The 24,596-nt window shown below is 36.0% G+C and overlaps 1 protein-coding gene across 10 annotated transcripts in view; it reads right to left on the reverse strand.

Moving 5' to 3' along the window:
- ntm (neurotrimin) overlaps positions 1–24,596 on the reverse strand; it is a 309,799-nt gene that overhangs the window by 78,820 nt on the left and 206,383 nt on the right. For 2 of the 10 annotated variants that reach the window (XM_039676459.2, XM_039676456.2), the window contains exon 1: positions 11,681–12,224. In XM_039676459.2, coding sequence (XP_039532393.2) covers positions 11,681–11,859 — 179 coding nt within the window. In that variant the 5' untranslated portion in view covers positions 11,860–12,224. Of the gene's footprint in view, positions 1–11,680; positions 12,226–13,102; positions 13,174–14,164; positions 14,184–24,596 lie in introns of those variants that run through there. The other 8 variants (XM_039676464.2, XM_039676461.2, XM_089126531.1 and 5 more) reach the window with 7 other exon arrangements.

Below are 24,596 nucleotides of genomic sequence, written 5' to 3' on the forward strand. Positions count from 1 at the left end.
TCTGCTCATATGTTAAATATATAGTATGTTTAGTCAAAAATAAACTAATCAACTGTTATAGTGTTTGTTCCAATGCAAGCTAGGCTATATCAAAATAATGAATCCATAACTTGTATGATAAAATGTTTTGGCCTATATACTTTATAACAGATTTATGGAAAAAGACTATTTTCTTTTCAAGATGTTTCAAACTCTTTGAACCAATTCTATAGAATGGCCCATAAAACTTATTTGAACAGGATTTGTTAATTATGCAGAACATTAAGGCTTTATACAATTTAAACAGATGAGTTATAAAAAGAATTTACACCCCTCATAGTTGTCATGAAGGGCAAAATTAGCTGTATCAACCAAAACCACTTTTTGCACCAGTCCAGGATGTAAACAATTTTTTTTTTTTCTGCTGTAAAGTTGGGAATTTTAACATGGGTGGTCTATGGGATTGACTCTCTTTTGGAACCTGTCTCTAGTGACCAGTCGATGAAATGCAGTTTGAGTCACTTCCGTGTTGTTTTCAAGAGAGACCAGAAGGTTGCCGCTTGTATGAGCACCAGGCGGCAGAGCAAGAAATTTCGCTTTAGTTACAGAATTCAAAGAAAGTCAAAATGATTGTGCCATTATTAATACTCCTCTCAAGACAAGACTGAGAATCCCCAGAGTAGGTAAATTCTCAGTCATTTATACAGAGTAGGGCTTTTGCGTGACCTAAGAAAAGATTTTTCTCAATAATTTTGGTGCTAAGCAAACTGCAAGCCAGGGTGATATAATATGCATTAAACACCCTCTTTATCTCTTATAAGACAGATTGTGAACATCTTGCCAGTTTAATGACAGGCCCTCCCGAGAGAAATAAACAAGAGACGGAAATTCTTCTAGCAAATTGCTTCACTTTGCACAACAAACCCAGTCCCGGTAAAGGACTAGCCGGGCCTCAGGAGTCTTTTTATTCAAGCAAATGAAGGGAAGCAAATGATGATGGTCTATATCGACACATAACATTGATTATGAATGTAATAGACGAGTACAAGGGAGTGAATGATCAGAAACCTGAAGAGAAAAAATAAAAGCTTTCTCTTTAATGGCTAATGAACTCTTTCCTGAGCGGTAAAAAAAAAAATCAACGAGGCAATTTACTCTCCTCCTCCGTTTTTATATACAATGTTGCATGCGATCAAATGCTCAGCGAGAGAATTCCCTCAAGTCCTTGTTACTGGGGGCCGTACGTTTCCTTGCCTTCATTTGCATGCGTGACCATGTGTTTAGATGTGTTTTGTGCATTTATGCACACACTCTTGATTTTGTTAACCTTGCTCAGAGGAGGTGGAGTTTAGACCTTAAAGCACCTAATTCAGTGAAGCTGATCTCCCACCTCTAAAGTCTTTGGCTGCACTACAGACGTTCAGAGCAGCACCACACACACACACCTGCGCTATAGCCAGCCCTGAACCACTCGCCACGCTGACGCAAACCACCAGGAAAAAAAGAGACATGCTGAAAGGCTGAGTCCTACATCTTTCTCCCACTAGCACGAGCTCTGGGGATGCAGGTATCAGCTGCTTAGTACTGGGCCCAGGTGATAAAATAAGCATTCAGGAATTTCTAATAGGTGTGCGTGGGCAAAATATCAAGTCTTAGGAGTGTGTTTTGTTGTTGAGATGAATTTTAAGCATGGCGTGCTAGCAACCTGTGCTGGTAAATGCTTGACTGATGTTGGTCAAGGATTTGAATTATTACAGTAAAATTCATGTTTTGAAATTCTCCACAAAGGAGCTGGCACATATTTTATTCTCTGTGTTAAATAAAATAAGAGGATGAAAAAACATCCAGAATTTAATATTGAGCAAAAATTTGTATTACTTGAAGAACGGAATTGAAGGAAGCTTACAGTATATGTCAAGGGTTTTCCCAGAAATGACCCCCAAATATGATGAGCTCCTTTCTAAGAAATATATGGATGTATACATTGAATGTACAAACCCTTAAACTTAAAAATATTAAGTGTGATATTATAAAGATTAAAGGTACACTACAGGGCCCGACATTAAGCCTGTCCATGTGCATATCCATTGGACAAGTAAATCGGTCATTCACATGTCTGAGTAAACAATTTCCTTGTCCAGAATTTATTTATTTATTTATTTATTTGTGCTGTAAATATTATTTATTCTGAAGCAATATTCTCATCAGTGTTCAGTCAGCTTTGACAAATTTAAATCTGCATATTTATGATATTTTAACCTTTATAAAGGGCATTTTCCCTGATCTTTTTAACTATATGATTCATACTTAATTTTAAATTCTTAAATTTGATCTTTAAATTAAATTAGAATAATAAGATATAATAGGGCTGTTACCAATCAAATTAAATAATTTACACTGAAAATTGACAACTGCATTAAATAATGTTATGAAATTGTTTTAAATATTTTATTAGTACACAAGTAAGAAATGTTGGAAGGAATGATACTTTTAAACATGAAACTAAACCACCATTAGTAGGCAGGTGACCGTCTTAATGAGTGAGTCATTGAGTTATTTATTCAAACGATTCATACGGCTGATTTATTCAGGAATGAGGCAGTTGTTTAAGAATGGGTCATTGAATCTTTGTTTGGAACTTTTTCCGCTGCTGAGAAAAGAACAAAATCAGTCAATTATGCGTCAAAATGTAAGTGACTTGATAAAGTAGCCTAGTTGTTATATGAAATCAGTGTCACATTTTCAATCATGATGGTATTCAGCACTCTTGCTCGTGTGATACATGTTAAAAATATAAAAACTCCACATTTACAATTTTTACATATAGAATTTGTACATTTTTTACAGTATGTTAACTGAGTTTTTTGTGTGTGCTACACTCATCTGTTACGATTTCTCCTCGAGAAGCTGAGCGAGCCTCAACAGCGCAATTATTGAACAATTATTCACTGTCAATCAATAACCACTTAAACTAAATGAATGCAGAATAATTTTCACATTTTGGTAATTCTTAGCCAGTGACCTGGACACTGGGGGGGGCGATCGAGACGTTTTGGCTTCACTTTTGAGGACTTGTGCGGCAAGCTTGGTATAAACCTAAAGAGAATCATAAAAACTAGTGATAATTTTTACTTATAATTTAACTAGTGGTAATTAAACCCTAAACCCTTTTTTAGTTAATGATCTGCAAGACTGGGGCTTTACTAATGCTGTTCACTGTTTTAAGTAATTTGTTTGACATTTGGGTATAAAGTGTTTTAATTCTACAATATATGGAGTGCTGCCCTCTTCAGGTTGAACGGTGGCTACTGCAGTTGAATTTTCCTATTGGAAGTTGTGGTGCCCTGTGATGTAAGAGGGTGCCAGCTAACTACGCCCTTGCCAACAGACGAGTCTCAGGTGCACGTCGTCTTGTGGGTTTGTAAAAAAAAAAAAAAAAAGGTTTCTTCTCAAAAGCACAACCTGTAGCACTTTGTTTTATGGCCTGAGAACTGATGCATGCTTTCTACTTACTACATGCATCTACTATTTGCTGAAAAACAAAACAAAAAGCTTTACAAAAAAGCAGGGTGAGCTCAATCCCAAACAAATGCAAATGGACCATCTCGTTTCTCTGTCAGAGTTCGTAATTTTGAGGTTGCGTAATTTGGCACATTTTGACTGCACAGGCGGCCCATCTCTGAGAAGTAATGGATGTCGAAAACATGCAATTTTTCAAAAATCACAATGCTACTTTTGTGGTCAGGAAATGAATCATCTGGGCCCCATTTATGGAGAAAAAAGCCAGAGCAAAAGATGATGGAGATGTTTGAGAGGAGAATGTTTTCCAAATAAAAATAGGAAAAACCAAGGCCAAGTGTGATTACATCGGCTTGTTTTTGTTTCTCCTTCTCTCGCTCTCAGTCCTCTCTAAGGTTAACAGGTCTGGTGAAAGGAAATGGGTCTGAGAGACAGCAAGGTGTTGGACCATTTGGTGTGTAGTCAGGCCAAAGAGCTGCCACAATGTCATTATGCCCTGATGGCAGCTCAAACCAGAATAAGTGACAAACAGCTGTCGCTAATGCACTCGCTAACAGATGCGTCTAGTCTTTCATCCCCTTACCAGGGCTGGCTGCAAGCTCCTTTCAGCCAAAAAAAATAAATCAAACTACAGTAGAGCGAGGGCCATTTTGGCATTGCAAATTAATTCCGAAATATCAAAACACTGATTAATCCTGGGTCTCTGAATCGTCTGGATGGTCATTCATTATGACGGCACCCCGTGCTCCTGTCTGGCCCTGTGATGGTGGCTCAAATGATTAGGCTTTAATGAGAGACAAGAGAATGTTGATGTAAGGTAAAGGAAAGTGGAATTAGACAGATAATGTTGAGCAGCTCGCTGTGAAATCAAATTAGCGCCCTCTCAATCTTATCAGCAAGAAGCTTATTTTTTTCTCCAAAGCCGCAGTCCATTCAAACCTCTCCAGTTAATTCTCTTCTCTGTCTCTGCTGCAGATATTCGCAATATATCTGATCGTTCAATGCGGTTCAGTTAATACAAGAGAACTTTGAGCTTACTGCAAGAATCGGGATATGTGAAAGCTAGATATCACAGCTGAGATTTGTGGGGGAAAGTAGTGGAAGATGAACAAAGTCCAACAGATTTTTTTATAATGGATGATACAGGACCAAAATTTGTAAGGGTTCGACTAAAATTTGTCCTAATCCGCTGCCTCTCCTTTGACGGAACTCACACTCGTGGTTGGATCATATCGTGGTCTAAACCAATCAGAGAGAGAGATTGGGCGGGTCTTTGCCTCTGATTGGTTGTGGTCCAGATAATCCTCTAGGCCTACACTGCTCGTGCTGTGTGATTGAAATTGTGACCTGAGCATCAGAGAATTGGGCTTCGTTTAAACTATCGGTGAAATGTGACCCAATTCCAGATGTGCTGGATGCGTTCTATGACCATGTAAACAGGAGGAAAAAAAGCATGCATTCGGATATTTCGAGATCGGTTTCAGGCCTTGTTCATAGGTGGAAATAAATCAGATGTGCCAATGCAAACAGGCAAATGGGCTTTTCTGAGGCATTACGTCTCCATGTTGACACAACATATCAAATGTTGGCTTGCTCATCCTAAATTTCGGACCCAATTCTCCTCGTTAAAGCCCGCCTCAATCTCATGAAAGTGCGTCTATTGCACGAATTTTATTTATCGCGCCATTTATGCCAAAAATATTTTTCCGTGCACATGATACGCACTTTATGGCGTTTAATACGCACGTTTACAGTGCGTATCATGTGCACTCAAAAACTATTTTTGGCATTTAAAGCTCAGTGAAGCACTTTAAAAATACTTAATGAAGGGCATTGGTCTTTTTAAGGTTGATCCTTATCCAATCAGTAAAAACACTATGAGATCAAGTATAAATGCCCCCAAACAACAGCAAAATGGGGTTATAAATGTTTATCATATCCCATTTTAAATTGCATGATTGTTTGACCAAATAATGCAGTCCAAATACACGCACTTCCTATTAAAAATATTGGATTGAAACATTGAAATATTACAGCATTTGGGAGGCTGGAGATAACGACAGCAGATATATCAGGTGTCAAAAACAGACAGACAGACAGACTGGAAGATTTTATCACAAAACACTCAGTCAGGACCACTCCTGCAAACATGAGAGCAGTGTTCTCCGAGAGCCGCCATGAGATGGTGGTGCGAATGTTTTCATGCTGTTTAAGCACCCGATAAAATGCTGAGGTAAATCTCTGAGATGTTTTTTTTTTTTATTACGTATTGAGAGTGAAAATGCTGGGAGAGAGGAAATTGGCTGCTCCGAGCTTCAACAAGTAGCACAAGGCCAGCGTACCAGCTCTCGGTGGTATTAACAACTATACAAGCGGCACGTCAATAAATCACAAGCCTTTCAGCCACCACAAGTGAAGCAGTGAGTGCTGCCTCCGTCCCATACACACGCGATTATATTAAAATCCCAAGGGCCAGGATTCATTTACCCTTTCACTCGTAAGTTTAAATTATTCTAGCTGAGCCCCCGGCATGAGTTTTTTAAGGCGACCATTATTTTTAATGTATCACATTGTTTCCTCGGCAACGTGCCAAGCTTGTCATATATGACACATTACAGACACAATTAATGTTGAATGACTCATGTATCAGTTTTCTTCCATTTTTGCTTCTTATTCAAAATTATTACACATATAGGGAAAAATCTGATATTCTGATTCTCCAATATTAGTAAGTAAACGTATTTTGTCAGTTAAACATATTTATAATGATCATATTAGATCACTTTGCCTGAAAGAAATGAAAGTAAGTGACTGGTGAACCTTGAGAAGAGTAAACTTTATAATTACCTACACAATGTGTATCTGGTGTGAATAAAACACAGCATCAATTGATGTCTCAATGGATAATTATTGCCACTTGCATAGACATCAGTGTGTATTTTACAAACTTTTTTGGTTTTGTTAGTGCTTATGTATTTAAAGGAGTAGTTCACTTTTCAAAAAACTTTTGCTGATAATTTACTCACCCCCGTGTCATCCAAGATGTCCATTTCATTCTTTCTTCAGTCGAAAAGAAATTAAGGTTTTTGATGGAAACATTCATTTTTCTCCATACAATGCACTTCGGGCTTGCTCTGTACTGCGATGCATGTTCGTGACTCTCCTGAATGAACGAATCTTTTTCCGAGTCAATTCGTTTGTTTCGTTCATTGAATGAACTAAATGACTCGGACACAAACGCACGTCACAGAACAGCAAGGCAAGCATTTGAGCTTATAAAACTTAAACTTGGTTATTTATTTATTAAATGAGCGATCGTTTCGCTTGATAAGACCCTTATTCATTGTCTGGAATCGTTTAAAGCCCTTTGAACAGTTTGCAGTTTGTATTGAAAGTGTCTTTTGGACCTTGAACCGTTTGGTTACCAGTAAAGTGCATTATATGGAGAAAAATCCTGGAATGTTTTCATCAAAAACCTTAATTTCTTTTCGACTGAAGAAAGAATGACATGGACATCTTGGATGACATGGGGGTGAGTAAATCATCAGCAAGTTTTTTTTTTTCAAAAGTGAACTACTCCTTTGAAGGGACTTTGACTTTGACTCCTTTGACTACTCCACTTTTTTTGGAAATATGCTCATTTTACAACTCACCCAAAGTTACCGTTTTCAAACCCATTCAGCCGATTTTCAGATATCTAGAAGACTATCAGTAACCAGACAATTTCTGGTCTCATTGACTACCACAGTATATATTTTTTCCTACTTTGGTTGTCAATGAGACCAGAAACTGTCTGGTTACTCAGTCTTCAAAATATCTGAAAATGGGCTGAATGGATTCGAAAACGGTAAAACTCAACTTTGGGGGAGTTGTAAAATCAGCCTATTTCCAAAAAAAAAAAAAGTGGATTATCCCTTTATGTCTTGTAAATTTGGTTTACTCGAGTTGCTGGGTTATTGGTTTACATATTACAAACTCAATGCTTCTGTTGTGTTATCTTGTCTTCTTTTAATTGCTTAAACCATCTTAAAACCTTATTGACCTTCCATCTCTGATGTAGTTTATTCTAGTGATCACTTTTTCTTGTTTGCACATTTGTTAATGAGCGTCTGTTTATGTTCATTATTACTTGTGCTTTTTCTTTTTGTGTTTCTGCATCTCATCAATTTCACCTTTTAAACCATAACCATTCTCCTCTTCGTCTTGCCACATTCCGTAATCCTCTCCAGAGAGTGCGGCACTTCAACACCCACTCACTGCCCTCAAACTGCCTCCATTTTAGTAGCATATTTCCGTTAGAGGGCTTTAATTTAGCCTACGCAATTGTGGACTTACGCAATGATTCTTATTTTTAATGTAATAACCTTGTTATGTTTTGTACTAAGATTAATTTGGAACTGTCGGAGTTAGTTTTCTGCTAATGTTCACCTGAGGGGGAAATATGACTGAAAACATCACCTTGGGCAGCAAGGTATGATGACACCAATAACTGTAAACCGTGTAGCTGTCACAATGACTGGCAGTGAAACTGCTGCACCCTTCATACAATGTTTCTAAATTGGTGAAATTTAAGATATGCCTACACTGTAAAAAAAAATTTGAAATTTTTTATTTTGAAAAAGTAAGTAACCTGGTTGCCTTAAAATTTTAAGTTGTTTGAACTGGAAAAAGTGAGTTAATACAATGAAGGAGATTGATTTAATCACCAGAAACTCAAAGTAATAAGTTATCTCAACTAAATAAATTATTTAAGTTGATTTGACAAAAGAAAAAATGTTGTGATAACAAATCTTGAAAATCTTTTTTTTTACAATGTATATATAAATTTAAGATATGCCTATGGGCAAACTTGATTCAACGCTCAAATGCAGCAAGCTGTAAGTGTCAATTGCAAGAAACAATTTTATCAATATTATTTTGAATACCCAGGATTAATATCAACTCACTAAACTGCGAAAATTAACTAAAAGCAACACATTTAGAACATTTATAACAGGTAGAAAATGTTTAATTCATTAAAAAATTAGTGTAATATCAGAGGTTTTAATACTTTGTTGTCAAATAAATATCAGTGTTTCCCCTACCGTTGTTTTGGGGGGCGGCCCGCTGTTTTTTGGCCTACATGAACTTCCTCTCCAGGCTCTAGCTCTACTATGAAAGTCACTTCATGATCATTTAACCGCTTTATTTGAGAAAAACTATCATCATGACAAACACACAGAAACTCAAAAGGTCTTCACGGCAACCCATCAAAATAAAATTTCGGTTTAACTTGACAGAAATATATAACAGTTGTGCAGTAGAATTTAGATATGTTGGAATGTAATAATATACTAACACTAATCCAAAATAAATTTAAGGATTTATTTTTAAGGAATAATTTTAACAGTAAAGCTCATTTTGTAGCACATTATTTGACAAAAAGTTTACTGATTTGAATCAATTTTAAATTTAATCAATTTATCAATCTGATTCTTTAAGATTATGTCTCTCACAGTGGACATGCACCTACGATGACAATGTGGGAGAACTTGCAAAATAGCAGGGTGTTAAAATACTTATTTTCCTCACTGTAGTAGTGGCATATTTACAGGTGTTTTAGGCCTCTATAAGTACTATTCCCAATAGACAAAATCAAGTCACACTCTATTTTTCTTGTTCGAGAAGCCATGCTTGAATCTGTCAAGTTTGGTAATGCATGTCTTCACTGTGTGCAACAGAGATTGTTATTGTTAAGTGCATTTCTCCAATTTTATCATACACTGACTGGTGACTACATGGCTATAAATGTTTAATACTGTCAGACACTTTGTATATAAATATTGTCAATCAGAGATCTCCACTGCTATTTTTTTTTTTTATCCCTGCACAGAGGTTAAGCTTTCTTAAAGTGGGTGTAATCCTGTTAGTCATGAGAATATCCTAAAGGTTATTAGTACATGACATGTCCCTTAAGACATAAAATGCCAAACAATTGTGAATAAAATATCTAGCCTGGCTATTTTTGTGTGTAACTTTGCAACACAAGCACCCAAACTCACACACATTTGTTTTTCTGTCATTGTGGGGGCAGAAAATGGACTTATATTGTTTTTATTCTGAACTAATGATAATAGGGGGAGACCAGGGATGGTAGTAACACTTTTTGTTTGAGTATCAGTAAACTCAAAATTTTGATACATGGTAATAAAACTCATGGTAATAAAACTCTAAAAACTCAATACAACTATTTGGGTGAGTTGGGGATAGATGTAACAAGAACTTTATTGAAGAACAAAGAGTACTTTTGAATGGAGCGATAAAATGACAAAAAATAAATTTGTAAGCCATATCCTTCAGAACTCTAGTCGTGTGTTTGTGTGAGTATTCATGTAGTGTACTATATTCCAGTCACTAATTTTGTTGCTATCAACTTATTTTTATGTGAATTTTATTAAAAACACAAACGAAATGAAAACAATGAAATGAAAACATATTTACCAAATAAATCTTTAGATGAGCAACACACACACACACATTTTCTAAGCTATGCACATTTTGTTTCCAATTAAGGACATAAAGGGAGGTTGTGTCACATTTACACCACTTTGAGAGACAATTTTATCCTCAAACTATAGCAAAGTGTCCACACACACACACAATTAGTTGGATGCACACAACCCGCTTTAAGCAATTATTTACTGTATATAATAAACAATGCCTTTAGAAGTCTTAATAGACTAATAAAGTACAAAGTACTACTGGGTCTCAAAGGCAAAGCACTACATTTGGAAACAGTATAAAATGGCAAATATTCAATTTCTTTTGACCAAAAACTTGTGACTGTGCCATAACAGAGGATGTGATTGATGACTGGACTCACTGGAATCATTATAAGGGGTTGGTTGTAACATTTTTAACCAACTCGTATAACTATCCGCACCCCAAACAGCCATAACTTTTTAATATGTGTGTTTGAAGTAAGCATGAATGCAAAGCATCAAATTAAACATGAAACAGGTTATCTAAGTCAAATAATTTTTAGAAAACAATGATGGTAAGCAACAAATGATTAAAAAAAATCTACTTTCCTTTCTGAAAATCTGTTGTTTTTTTTACAATCTATATGTTGGTCACAGTCACATGCATTTCTCTCGTGAGCACAAAAAGGTGATGGGAGTGTATGATACTGATGACTTTTCTGACTTGTTAAACTGTCTGACAGTGTTACAACTGACTGTGTTAACACTCCTCGGTCTCCCTTATCCATCCCCTAACTCTAAACTAAAACCTCACAGAAAAAGTTCAGAACTTTTACATTTTCATTAAGACATTGTTTGCTATTCATTAAGTAGTTTTCCTCAATGAGAGTGTTAGATAGTCCCCACAATGTGGCTGAATTCATGTTTTACTGTGACAAACACACACACACACACACACACTTTCTTAGCAATGTATATTTTTTCCCAATTAAGGCAAAGGGAGGTTGTCACATTTACCTGACTTTGGGGACAATTTTAATTTGGCTATGTACGGACACACACACCCACAAACACAGCGCAATAGTTTGGATACACACAAACTGCTTAAAATAATTATACATATAAACAATACCTTTAGAAGTTTCAATGGACATAACAAAGTGCAAAGTAGGCTACTCATGGGAACTACTGGGCCTCAAAGAAGGTAATGCACCACATTTGAATACAGTATGAAATGGCCAAAAAAATATCAATGTTCTTATACACACTGACATGTCAATACTTTGGTGCATACTCTGTTAGACTCTTGGCTGCTTTATGCAAAAGAATAAAATACATGCATTTTAATTTGCCAAACATATCATTTGCTATTTTGTGAGATTAAAAAATGAGAACTTAATTGTATTCATCGTTCAATTCAAAGTGGCTGAAACAGTGCAATGAACTACAGGTATATTGAATTTAATTAAAGATTTAGTGCAACTAAGTTTTGAAGTAGTGGGTAGAAACAGTCTACAGTTTGAGCATCAAATCTTAGAATATCAAGGACAATAACAACTCATTTTGACGCTATACCTATTAGCACATGAGTTATTTCTTTCTATAAATATTAAATCGATAAAAATGAACGGACATGCAAAACACTTGACAGTGCGGCTGCTCTTTCCACTCAGGGCACAGGAACATAACAGCGTGATAAATGCATAACCATCAACGCCTACCTGAGGAAGAGCGTCTCTCCTTGTCTGATGGTGATATTCTCCATCTGTTTGTTATCGGATTGGGATTCTCCTTGACTGCGGACAGGCAGACCTGCGGGGAGAAGGAACAGCAGTCTGAGACTCATCACCACACACCTCCTCCAGGACGCCGCGCATCCTCCACACACAACCATCTTCATCTGCGGAGTTTTCGGAGTGTAAATCCGTTCACGCTCGTCCAAAAAGAGAAACGCGTTAGTTTGCCATTACAGTTTATCTGTTAATCCAGATTTCCTCCCCAGGTAGACAACAAAATCCCTCGCGTACTTAGTACAGAGACGCTTATCGATGACCGCGCCGTGCCGTCGCCATGGAAAAGGGGGGTAAAATATAACAACGTACACTTTAGTGGCGACCTCAATCGTTCTGGTTTCTTAAATCCTATTGCCTTTAATATCCGCAGTGAAAATCCATCTTTTTTCCCTCAGCTGATACGCTGTCTCAAACTTTAAGAAGTGGGAGCTGGAGAGCTGAGAGCGAGTGAACGTGCCGAAATGTCACTCGAGCCAGGGACGTAGCAACCGGGGGGGGACACGTCCCCCGCACTTTTAGAAACAGGTGATTCTGTACCCCGCATTCATTTATTTGTTTATTTATTTTGACCCAGCTTGGCAACTTTTGGAAAGTGACTCTAATCCAAAGAACACACAGACAAGGGCGTGGTGCTGCTACCTGTCAGGGCACCAAAACTTCCAATAGAAAATTCAACTGCAGTAGCCACCATTTAACATGAAGAGGGCAGCACTCAGAACTCAGACGTTTTTACACCATATTGTAGAATTAAAACAATTTATACCCAAATGTCAAAAAATTACTTGAATAAATGAACAGCGTTATAAAGCCCCAGTCTTAGATCCAGGGCCTGAAATTAACATCTGACCACCTGCCAAATTGCGGGTGAATTTTGCTATTGGCAGGTAACACTATCAATCTACCTGCCACATTGGCAAGTGAGAATTTAATGATTCATTAGGATTTTTACATTTCAACGAAGTCCGCCATTGCGTTGGACTTTAGCTAAAATGTGGCAGCACATTACATAGGCTACTGACAGTTGCACAGATGTGTGTGCGTACGTGCAACTGTGCATGTTGGGAGTTGATAACCGGTGAGAAAATGTCTGGTGCACGGTAACTCTAGTAATAACAATATTAATTTAGTTCATAGTTAACGGTTCCTGAACGCTGTAACTAAAAGCTGTTAAGACCCGTCTACGTGATTGTGGCGGATGTTGGGTCAGGTCAGTTTAAGTTTTTATAAATGAAATTTGTTTACAGGAAAGAATACACAACAACATTATTTTGGTTTAATAAACTTTATTTAAACTTTCGTTTGGAGTTAAGTGCGCACACTCTTTAACTTTTAGTTTAAGTTTATTCTTACCGTTCTTTTTGTTTGTTTGTTTGTTTGTTTGATACGTCTGAGTCCCTGGTGCACCATCAAAAGGGGTTCGAGGTGAAACATTGGACGTATTTATATGGTTCCGGCCGATGATCGGGCCACAACCATTCCGGTTTATTCTCCGGGGGAACTCCAAGGACTATTTTGCTTGCTTTTCTTTTGTTTGTTAACAAGAAGTATATTTATTAAGTGAAGTCATTTGATAGTATTATTTGAGGTGTTTATGTATATTGGGTGTTTTCATATTTGTTTATTGCAGGGCCGGCCCGAGGCATAAGCGATTTTTTTTATTTTTTATTTATTTATTTTTTTAGATGAGTTAAACAACAAGTGACATAAATCAGTGAATGAATGAATATGACTTAATGAATAATTCACGTCAACAAAATTCTGATTTAATGATCAATATACCTGCCTTTACAACTGCTGATGTGTCTGCCAGCGTTTCAGTCATGCGCATAATCCTGGGTTTAGCTTATTTAATTAAACAAAACAGTATCAATAAGTAAGCTAAAGTAAACCAAAAAAGTGCTGCATTTATTTGCAATGTGGTACCCAACAGTATGCAGACCATAATAAATAACTTATTTACAGCTACAAATGTATGAATTATACAATATCATGGCTATTAGTAAGAATTATTTTATTAATTAATTATTATAGGCTTAAATTAAAATATCCTGACAGTGAGACCTAACCATAAAAAACACCTAAAAACCAAAACCATAAAAAAAAATCCATAAACAGGTAAAAACTATACACACAATGAATTATATATGTCTCTACCCCCTAATAAATCTAATGCAATATAAATGACTATAACTGTGACAAAGTCCTAAGTTACCCTTAATGGCAGTGTAGGCTATGCCCTGTGTCTGTTTGCTTTATATTCTTTTTTATAAATGTTTGTTTCTCATTATTTGGTGACTTTTTCTAGTCTGAGGTGCACATTAGACTGATAAAAAACACATAAATTATTTCTTTATTTCTTTCATTTTGATATTTACATAAATCATTAGTTTTATCCTCATTTGCAAAACTAACCTTCTGGGTTCATGGCTGCAGCATGGTTTCCAGGGGTGGGTGTTTAAGAGGACACGAGGCCTTCCTGTTCCTCATTTTATTCCATCCCAAAGAATTCTGGGTAATGTAGGCATAGTCCATTGTTTCACGTTTTATTGTGTTTATGTTCATTGTATGTAGAAATGTATTGTTTATTATTCATATTATTTTCCTTGTATAATTAAGGTTGATGTATTTTGAATATTATTTTCATTTTAAATGTAGTTATGTATTAAGTGTGAACATTATTTAATTTCCCTACTGTAAAATGGTTGACCCTTTCAGTATAAAGGAATGTATGTTTGTGAAAGCAGTTCTGGTGAGGAGGGTCACCTTGAGTGAGTTTTGTTCATGTTATTTTTTTTTATTTGACATTCTTTATTTGGAAGTCAATAAAGATTTCACTGACTGCAAGCAGTGTCTCCTGCCTTTGCTCTCATGTCTTCACAATAACGTATATTCAATATAGATATTCCACATTTCTGCCCAAACCATGGTAAATTATTACATTCATGGTAAATGTTTGTAAGGGTGATGATTAGGGGATTTATAGTCTTCTAACTTTGTCCATGTTTCTGCTATTTACCTCATCAATAGGCCTAGTGGTGGGAATTTTAAAGATGAACTGCATTTTTCTGCAAGGACAAATTTGGGCCACAACACCATACAGGTTTTGGTATACACCATACAGTATGAGTATACAGTCTTCTCAAAAAAAAATAAAAAATAAATAAAAAAAGAATAAAATTCTTCCGCTAGTCTAGTACGACCGTTGCTCGGTTTTCTCACGTAAAATTGGAAAAAGCGTGCGCTGTTGTCATAGCAGCGGCGGCTGCGTCCTCACTGGACAGGGGCCATTTAGTAGCCTAGTAGGCTACAGCGCAAAACACAGCGCACAAATCAGAGGCTATTGTGTGCAGTAATACAATGTAGGAGCGACATTCATTGATTGCAGCCTCTGCCATTCAGCAACAGCCTTAAAGAAGCTCTGTCGAAAAAGAAAATTGAGCCTTCATGTACAAATCACAAACCAAATAACCGATATTTTGAGAACTAAATGGAATGTCTAGACAGAAAATGACAGGAAAATGTACAAAATCAAGGGTGTCACGAACACACATATAGCCTACGTGATGTCTCGATGAAATCTTTTTTTTTTTACATTAATTATACCAATCCAACATTCGAGTGTAAATGAAAGCTATATTTTTTTTTTAACATTTATTAGACTTTTAATTTAAGTGACCTCAAATCAATCCTCACATAAACCTCATACTTACCTGTGTCATATGTGAAATATACAGAAATTGATTAACGTTATCAAACAGTCTTCACTGCATGGATTATAAATTAAAGGTTACCAGGAAAAAGGTTCTATACGGTTCATTACCATTTGTTTTGTCCTTTTCGAATTAAATATTTCATATTATTGACAAACATCAAGACCCTAAAATGTATTTATGAATGCATGTGAATGATCACAAAATTCAAGATATGGGGGTTAGAAAATGTATATATTTATATCATTTTATGTAGTTAATCAATATCACACGAAGAGTGCCACTTCAGTTTTTCTCCTCCAAAATCAGCATGATTAAAATGTATTAGGATATTAAGGATAAATATTTAGTTAGTACAACAGTTTAATAAACAATAATTTAATCACAACTACAAAACATTGCAGAATAATGTCATATATGAATAAATAATAGCCTATAAAGAACCTTTATGCCAAAAGGGTTCTTTCTTGTCATTATAGAACCTTTTTAGCATAAAAAATTCTTTGGAGTTAAGAACCCTATGCTTCATATATAGAACCCTTTTTTAAGAGTGATGACACGCATCCTATTTATGTGCATTTAACACTTTACAACGACATTCGACAAAACAGTTTTGTTTTTGTCCGTAAGATAACTAAATGCGGCACTGGCGTGTTTCGCTGTTTAAGCCGCTTAACAAACTGTTAATTTTGTTTAACATGTTAAACTAAAATATATTTTATATGCATTAATTTTGACAGCCATACTATATTCAGTGATTTCTGCCACAACATTTGAACTGAAAACCCTTTTTACCTATCATCGCACAACTTAATTTTCTAAAATATAAAACATTTTTTGGAAGTTGGCTTGTTAACCATTTGAATAGACATAATTCTGCACAAAATTAAATGTCCAATATGCATTTCATCAAAGCTCTCAGACACTAGACCACCTTCATGCCTTGCTACCATAAATAATCTATTCACAACGGTGCTCATTTGATAACAAGCCTTACCTCCTGAAGGGCAAAAACGTCCAGGGTATTTTAAAGAGGAGCAATTCAAGAAACACAACATGTTACCCTGTCAGACAGACAGACCCTTACTGCCAAATATCTGCCAAAAAGTGGCAATGTGTCCTTATAGATCCCTCACACATTCAACACAAGACAGTGGCCTAAAAAACTGCATGCTAGAACTTTAGTTGTGGGTTTCTGGGCAGAAATGAGGGCATTCAAAGATGAAAATATATTTCCCTGTCATATAAATAATGAGTGAAGCAGTGTGTTATAAAGCCCTCATACACAGGGCATTTGTGGATGACTCATTTTTCTGCAGTGCTATAAGGATTGAGTCATGAAGTAAAAGCAAGAACTGTCATGTACTGTATCACCTTTCAATAGATTATGCTCTGTATATGCAACTTACCTATTTAAATGTTTCTTTTGTTTATTATTTATCGATGGCCTTACATGCTGATTGGCTGGCTGAATGAATTAGCAAGTAGACTGACTGAATCTGAATGTAAGCATTAGTATGTATCTGACAGACTCCTTGGCTGGTTCTACACCCGGCGCTCCAGAAAGGTTTAAGTTGGCCCAGGGGACTGTGATGATAAGGTCTCATTGCAAAACTTCAGAAAGATTATCAGTTTGTAACTGTATGCGTTACGTGTGTGAGATCTTAATATGCATCAGCTGGGCAAAAAGTCTATTAACTTGCTAAAACATCACAATAAACGCTTTAAATAGTTCAACAAATCACAAAATCCAGGTGAAATGTTTTTTTTTTGGCATTTATTTTCCATTACAAATTACTTTATTGCCACAACAATAAAGTAAAGGTGTAAAGGTGCTCTAAGCGATGTCACACGTTTTTTTAGGCCAAAACATTTTTTGTCCCATACAGCAAACATCTCCTCACGATCCGCTAGCTGCCTGTCCCCTAAACACACTGTAAAAAAAATGTGGTCTATGCAGACAACCCAGGCTCCACAAATGGCAACAAAATCAAACTGTGGCAACCCACTCCACGAAACATAACAAACTGTTCCAGCCAATAACTGACAAGAAGGCCCTGGGGGTGGGGTTTGGGGGGTCAGTGCAGATGAGGAGGAGGGAGGGTCTACTGTATCTAGCCTTCGTTTTGTTTGAAAATACTTTAAATGTCAACAAGACATCGCTTAGAGAACCTTTAATTAGATATATTAGTAGTATAATTAGCATGTATTTTAAATGTTGCTTCTGACTAATTGAATCTTTTTTTATATATTTCAAATAGATTTAGATCTTCTTTTTTACATCAGTGCCACATAATTAGCTAAATGAAATGTTTGAACTATACATTTGACAGCTGCTGTTTCTGCTATAGTCTTAAAATTAAAGCTTGCATTTGTGGCAGCTGATCTGAAGGGAAATATTTGTGCTCGGCATTTTTTGCTTGAAGTTCTGATTTTATGTTCATGTTGATTTTAATATCTTCATCGTGGTGGATTTAAATGAGTTTGCTGTCTTTGTCACACCTGTCTTTGTAATGATTTCCCTTTTTGGATGACATGATCACACAATTATTCCAAAATCATTCTAATATGATGATTTGGTGCTCCGGAAATGTTTCATATTTTTATAAATGTTGAAAACAATATTTAATATTCAACGCATTCTCATCCCAAGGCGTCATCTAACTGACAATTTTGACCATGCTTCAACATCCGACGCTTTAGGCACCCTTTAGCGTCAGTTACATGACGCGGGTAGGTTTAGGTCTGGGGTAGGGTTAGGATTAGATGCGATCCTAGGGCATCATCTAACTGATATTGAAGCATGGTCAAAATGCTGAATGAGAATCTGCATGATACTTTTTTTTCAGGATTCTTTGATAAATACGGTTCTTTTTTGAAAAAAAAAACGTATTTATTCAAAGACATTTGTTTGTTAACATTGTTAAATGTTTCGTCACTTTTGACCAATTTAATACTTCCTTGCAGAGAAAAATAAACCTCAAACAATATATTTATTCTACCATTAGGCTATGTATAAAAAATCTGAAATTTTCTTAATTAAATGCAATTATTTACTACTTTTGGTTATGTATAATGTGTGCCATTCCAAGTGTGCCATTATATTTACCTGAAGTCATTTCAGAATGTATGTGGGAATTAATTAACATATAATTATAGAATTACTTCCGGTTTCTAATGTTCTAATTCACTCAAAACATTTTTTTTCTTCATGTTAGTTCATTTTGAAATAACATGTTTCAATCATGTAGCTCAGTCAAAAAATGTTTTAAATGTTTTTGAAAGTCTTTTATTTTCACCAAGGCTAATAAAAATGTATTAAAAAATACAGTACAAACAGTAACAGTTTGAAATATTATTATGATTTAAATTTGAATATCTTAAAATTGAAAATTAAAATTAGATATCTTAAAATTAAAATTGTATTTATTCCTGTGATGGCAGAAATATGCTGATTTACTCAAGAAATATGTCTTATTATAGCCAATGTTTAAAACAGTTGTGCCGCTTAATATTTTTGTAGAAACCATGATACATTTATATGACTATATATATAAATAAAGTACAGCCCGAAGGTTTTCTCAACAGTACGTCTGTATAAACTAAAGCTGTAAAACCTCGCTCAGTAAGACATCATGCTCAACTAAACACTGCCCTGCTGACAATGTTGACTTTAGCGCATTGGCACGGCACCTCAATAACATTTGTGGGACGACAGCTCAATTCCCAGTTTGTGGGCTCCCAGCAGCTTTGGTGCAATATGTAATATCATGCCACTATGAAAGCTCAGTTATATATCATAGAGGGCCTTTTGTGATTTTCAGTGTTTTGCTTTAGCCTGCTAAACGCAACCCACTTCAGCATTCAAAACACCTAGCCATGATTGCCTGGGTTAAGAGTACTGCTGAAAAACAATAATCAAGTTGAAATGCTGCTTTGAGAGAGATAATATGTGTCCTCACATATCTGTGAAAACAGTGTTTATGGTTTAAGTGAGAGCTCCAAGTGGCTTGCGACTGGAATGTAATGGTACACCTCTGTGCAAGTGTGTTTTTGCACGTGTACACATTCAGGCCAGTGCACTAAATCAGTATCTTTCTTCATCCTAACACACAGTGACATGTTGGGATGAGTGATCGGTCAGATCTCTATACACCGGAACTGAGGAATCTGGGCTGAGTGAGAGAGGAATAAAGCTGGTAGCCGAGAGCAATTGGACTCTTTGGGGTGGAAGTGACCATTATTTTCCAATACAGAGATTGATGTCGCTTGAACTCCGCTTTGTCTTACACTGGTAATGGTTTTCTGTCTTTGCTGTTTAACAGCGTTTTCCTCTAACTTGTTCTATATTGGAGTGTCATTGTGAAGCTCCTAAGTCTCCAAAGGAAGAGAAAGAGATTTTATTTTCTATTGTTGTTACGGTTTATTTCTGTATTTGGAATGCCAATCGAACTAAAGAAATAAATGAATAAATGGCAAAAAATTAAACTTGCATAAACTGGAGATTTAAATCATTAAAAAAACATTATGTAGGGTTACATTGGAGATAATTTAGAGATTATATATATATATATATATATATATACACTTCTTTCCAAAAAAAAAATATATATATATATATATATATATATATATATATAATTTAAAATGTTTTTTGAATATTTTCACTTCTTTCAAAAAAAAAAATAATAAAAAAAAAAAAATATATATATATATATATATATATATATAATTTAAAATATTTTTGAAAGAAGTGCCAACTCATCCAGCCAACTAAATCTAAATGTGTGATAAAATCAGGTTCCTATAACTAAACTCCACCCATTCTCTTTTTACCCAGGACTGACATCGCCAATATGTCTGATTTTAAACATTTCCTGCTGAAGCATCAGTTTGTTTTGAGTGTGCAGTAATTATAGTAACATATGCATATATAATGCCCTGGGCATTTAAAACAAAATGTAATAAAGGACACAAAACCTTGACCGTGTCATCCTGCTCCAGGGGTTTTAATTCACAGCAGTCCAACAAGTGTACCGCTATAAAACCACATCAGGACTTTATGATGGTGCGGTAACAACTGAACAATAACAACTCCACAAATACGGGGTATTTTCAAGGACACCGACACACAAGTTTATTGTATGGATTGGAGAGCAAGACATAAGTGTTTACCTCTTGCATAGACGTTGGAACAGGGGGGGCGGGAGGGGCGGCCGCCCCCCCTCCTACGGGCGCCCCCCTCCCCCGGCCGCCCCCTAAATTCACCTAAGCACGGGCGTCAGTTTGAAATTTGCTGGGCACAGAGACACATTCGGAAGTGCTGGGTACAAACTTGTCAAACTGTGCAGCCTTTCTATTCAACCCATAAATAAATACGTCGATCCGCCAAATTTTATTTGACCGTTTGAATGGTCTAGTGGTAGCTCTTTTGCCCAGAGTGCCAGAGGTTACGGGTTCTAATCCGCCCTAGGTACAGTTTTTTTTCTCTCTCATCAAAACAGAATATGTCCATCTGTGGTTACAGTCAATATCAAGCATAGGACACATTTATTTTGTGATTTTACCGGAATGAATAGAGTCTCCGACGTAAAGGCGATTAAAGTGCGCGTCCGAGTGAAGACTGCGCGCCACAGAGAACAGCCTACAACTGACAGCAGCGGCAACAAGCGTTCCTCTTGATTTCAAAAACAAAACATTTTAGCGCTAGATCTCTTATTTAAACGAACTAAATTAATGCTCTGCTTAACAGGATATGTTTTATTCATGTTTAAAACGTTTTATTTTCCGATATATGGTGACTCAAGCACTGATGGATCAAGGAGCGGTCCATCAGTAGAGTCACCATATCGGAAAACATTTGGAATGGGTCAGACATAGCCCACAGTAAATCTGTCTTATTATGTTTTTTAAAAGAATTTCGTTTTTATAAATTGTATTTCATTTTAATCAATCGTTTTAATCAACAAGTTGACTGATAAATTCTCAGAAAATGGATTTAATACCAATATTTTGAAACGGTGCGTAATTCCGACAGCCAACCCCCCCCCCCCCCCCCCCCCCCCGGGGATTCCCCCGGGAATCCTGCCCCCCCTCTCACAAAATAGTTCCAACGTCCCTGACCTCTTGTATGTTTATTTTTACCAGTCTGAGAAAAGGACAGGACTGCAGTACAGGTAAGCACTGACTGATGTCATTGGTGTAATAAATATGAGCATTCGAAGAAACCACTAAAGCAGCTCTCTGAATCTCTCGTTCAAGAAAAGACGGTGGGTTCATTAAAACAAATCCGCCTGAAATGTTTTGAAATGGTTCATGCTCCAGTCAAATCCTGTTGTGAAAAAACTGATAAGGGAATTGTGTGTATCACAAGATCTTTAATAAAGTCTAAGAGGCAGGGGGGAAGTTTACTAGCGGCTATTATGAAAAATAAAATCAGATTAATGGGAATTATAGGCGTAGGGAAGCATTTGTATTATCCTTTACCAACACTTTGAAGAGGCGCATGTCACAGACTTGCAGAAAATGACTAGAAAATAAAAGCACATCCTTCCTTCTGAAAAATAATAAAATAAAATAACATTTCAAATAGTTAAAGGAGTAGTTCACCTTTAAAAAAAAACTTTTGCAGATAATTTACTCACCACCATGTCATCAGAGATGTCCACGTCTTTCTTTCTTCAGTTGAAAAGAAATTAAGGTTTTTGATGAAAACATTCCAGGATTTTCGGCAACTTCATTGGGAACCAAACGGTTCAAGGTCCAAATGAAAGTTTCAGTGCAGCTTCAAAGGACTTTAAACGACACCAGACGATGAATAAGGGTCTTATATGACTCTTTGAGTCATGACTCGAAAAAAGATTTGTTCATTTTGATGAACAAGTTTGAATAGGAGAGTCACGAATGCTCATCACAGAACAGAGCAAGGTGACTATTTGTGCTTATAAAACTTAAACTTTTTAATTTATTTTTGAAATTCGTCATCTGGTGTCGTTTAAAGCCCTTTGAAACTGCACTGAAACTCTCGTTTGGATCTTGAACCAGTTGGTTCCCATTGAAGTCCATTATATGGAGAAAATCCTGGAATGTTTTCCTCAAAAACCTTAATTTCTTTTCGACTGAAGAAAGAAAGACATGGAAATTATTTTTTTTTTTTAAACTGAACTAATCCTTTAAAATAAAAAGGGGAACATTTACTAAAGGCTATTATGAAAAAATAAACTATGGGAATTATAAGTGTAGAGAAGCATTTGTATAATGATCTACCAACACTTTAAAGAGGTGCAGATAGGTGCATCTTTTTTACTCCTTTCATGGAGGAATTCAAAAATTAAATAACTTAAGTTTTTTTTTTTTTTAAATCCCTGGGATTTATCCTTTTGATTAATGTATTAAAAATAATATGAAATGTATGCTATTTTTAAATATTTGTACCTAAAAACGGACACCGTCCAATCCATCAAAGGGTAATAATTAGGTTTGCAACCAATGCATAAATGTTAGCCTTGCTCAATGATAGAGGAAGTGCTGCTATTGTACACCTGTGAAACCTTCAAAAGTAATTCATGTTTTATACATCAAACTGGCTTTTGGCCACTTTCATCTGTGCTGGTTTTATGAAACCCAGCATTCCATTTGCATAACCTTCCAAAAGGTGTATTGCAAACCGGTTGGCGGGGATGGTTTCCAAAATACCTCAAAGCATGAAACAGAGGCTGTGAAAGAGTATGTGTTCTTGAAAGTAGTCTCTCAAGTATTGACGTTTAAGAGAGATAGCACTCATTACACACAGCACAGACATTTTGCAGCAATTACTCTTATCTTGTGTCAACACATCTTACAAACAGAAACCCATTGAAGAATTCCGCGAATCAAGACACTTCTCATTTTCCGTTGACTGGTTTGAATTCAGTGACAATTACCGCGAATAACTCTACACCACGGAGCCATCTGGCTTTCCGCAGAGCCATATTTAATTTACGAGCACAGATTAGCCGATCGCTCTTCATACATGTTTAACTGACAGGTTAAAATTGGTTACCTGGTTACTGTGGAGTCTTGTCATTTAAAGTCAGCAGAGGAGAGAGCGTTTCTACTGCATTTGACTAAATGTAATGTCACTCAATAAGTGTGAGATATACAATCAGAAACGGAAATGTGCATAAAAATGAATGTTTTTTTCTGAAAAATCGAAATCAAAATGTCATTATTAACTCTCCCACATGCGTTTCCCCATGCTGTTATTTTTTACTATGGAGAATTTCTATGCAACTCTTGTCTATACCACAGCATATCAAGCTTCAAAAAGAACATGATAACTTTAAAAAAGTTATAAAAAAGTTTGAAAATGTTCCATATGACTATGTGTCAGATCCAGTCCTGACCAATTTGCCAAAATTGTGTCACTTGAAATGCAAATTCATGCCTGTACAGTAGAGGGCGCAGCTAAAAAAAAAATAAGTACAATAAACTTTAACTTAAATTAAATTAACAAGAGTTAAATTGAATCTGGTATTTTAACACTCAGATCAAATGAAGACGAAGATGAAGATACAGCCAATATGCGAAACAATACCGGACACTGAACAGAAAAATAAAAAAAACCCTGAGCATGACTGTGACATGTTTAAAACTGCTCTTATTATTATGCTGCACACAGTTGTACTGTTTAATATTTTATAGGAATATTGATACTATATCATCACGATTGGTATGATATAGTATCACGATTCCTATAAAAACAGCATTTATTTGAAATATAAATGTTTTTTTTTTTTTTAAATGAAGCTTTTACAACCAATTTTGACCAATTTGAATAATTGTCTGTGTGTGTGCATGCGTGCGTGTGTATACAGTTCTAAATTATAAAAAGTTATAATAATGAAGCAGCACATTTGCTTCGAATTGACCTTGTTAAAAGCTTGTCTATTTGTTGAATCAACTCAATCTGAGAAATGTTGTAAAATGACACAAATTCATTTAAAAACTTAAAGGAGATCTCAAGTGCATTCAATTGCTGTGTAGACAACGTCTCTCACTAATGCAAAACATGATGTGCTTGCTCGCTCTCGCGATCTCTGTCTAATCGCCATGGTGATCCTCCTCGGTGGGAAAGAGCATGCTAGACTGTAATG

Source organism: Pimephales promelas, chromosome 23 (genome assembly GCF_988280905.1).
Source record: "Pimephales promelas chromosome 23, fPimPro1.hap1.1, whole genome shotgun sequence".
Classification (NCBI taxonomy): domain Eukaryota; kingdom Metazoa; phylum Chordata; class Actinopteri; order Cypriniformes; family Leuciscidae; genus Pimephales; species Pimephales promelas.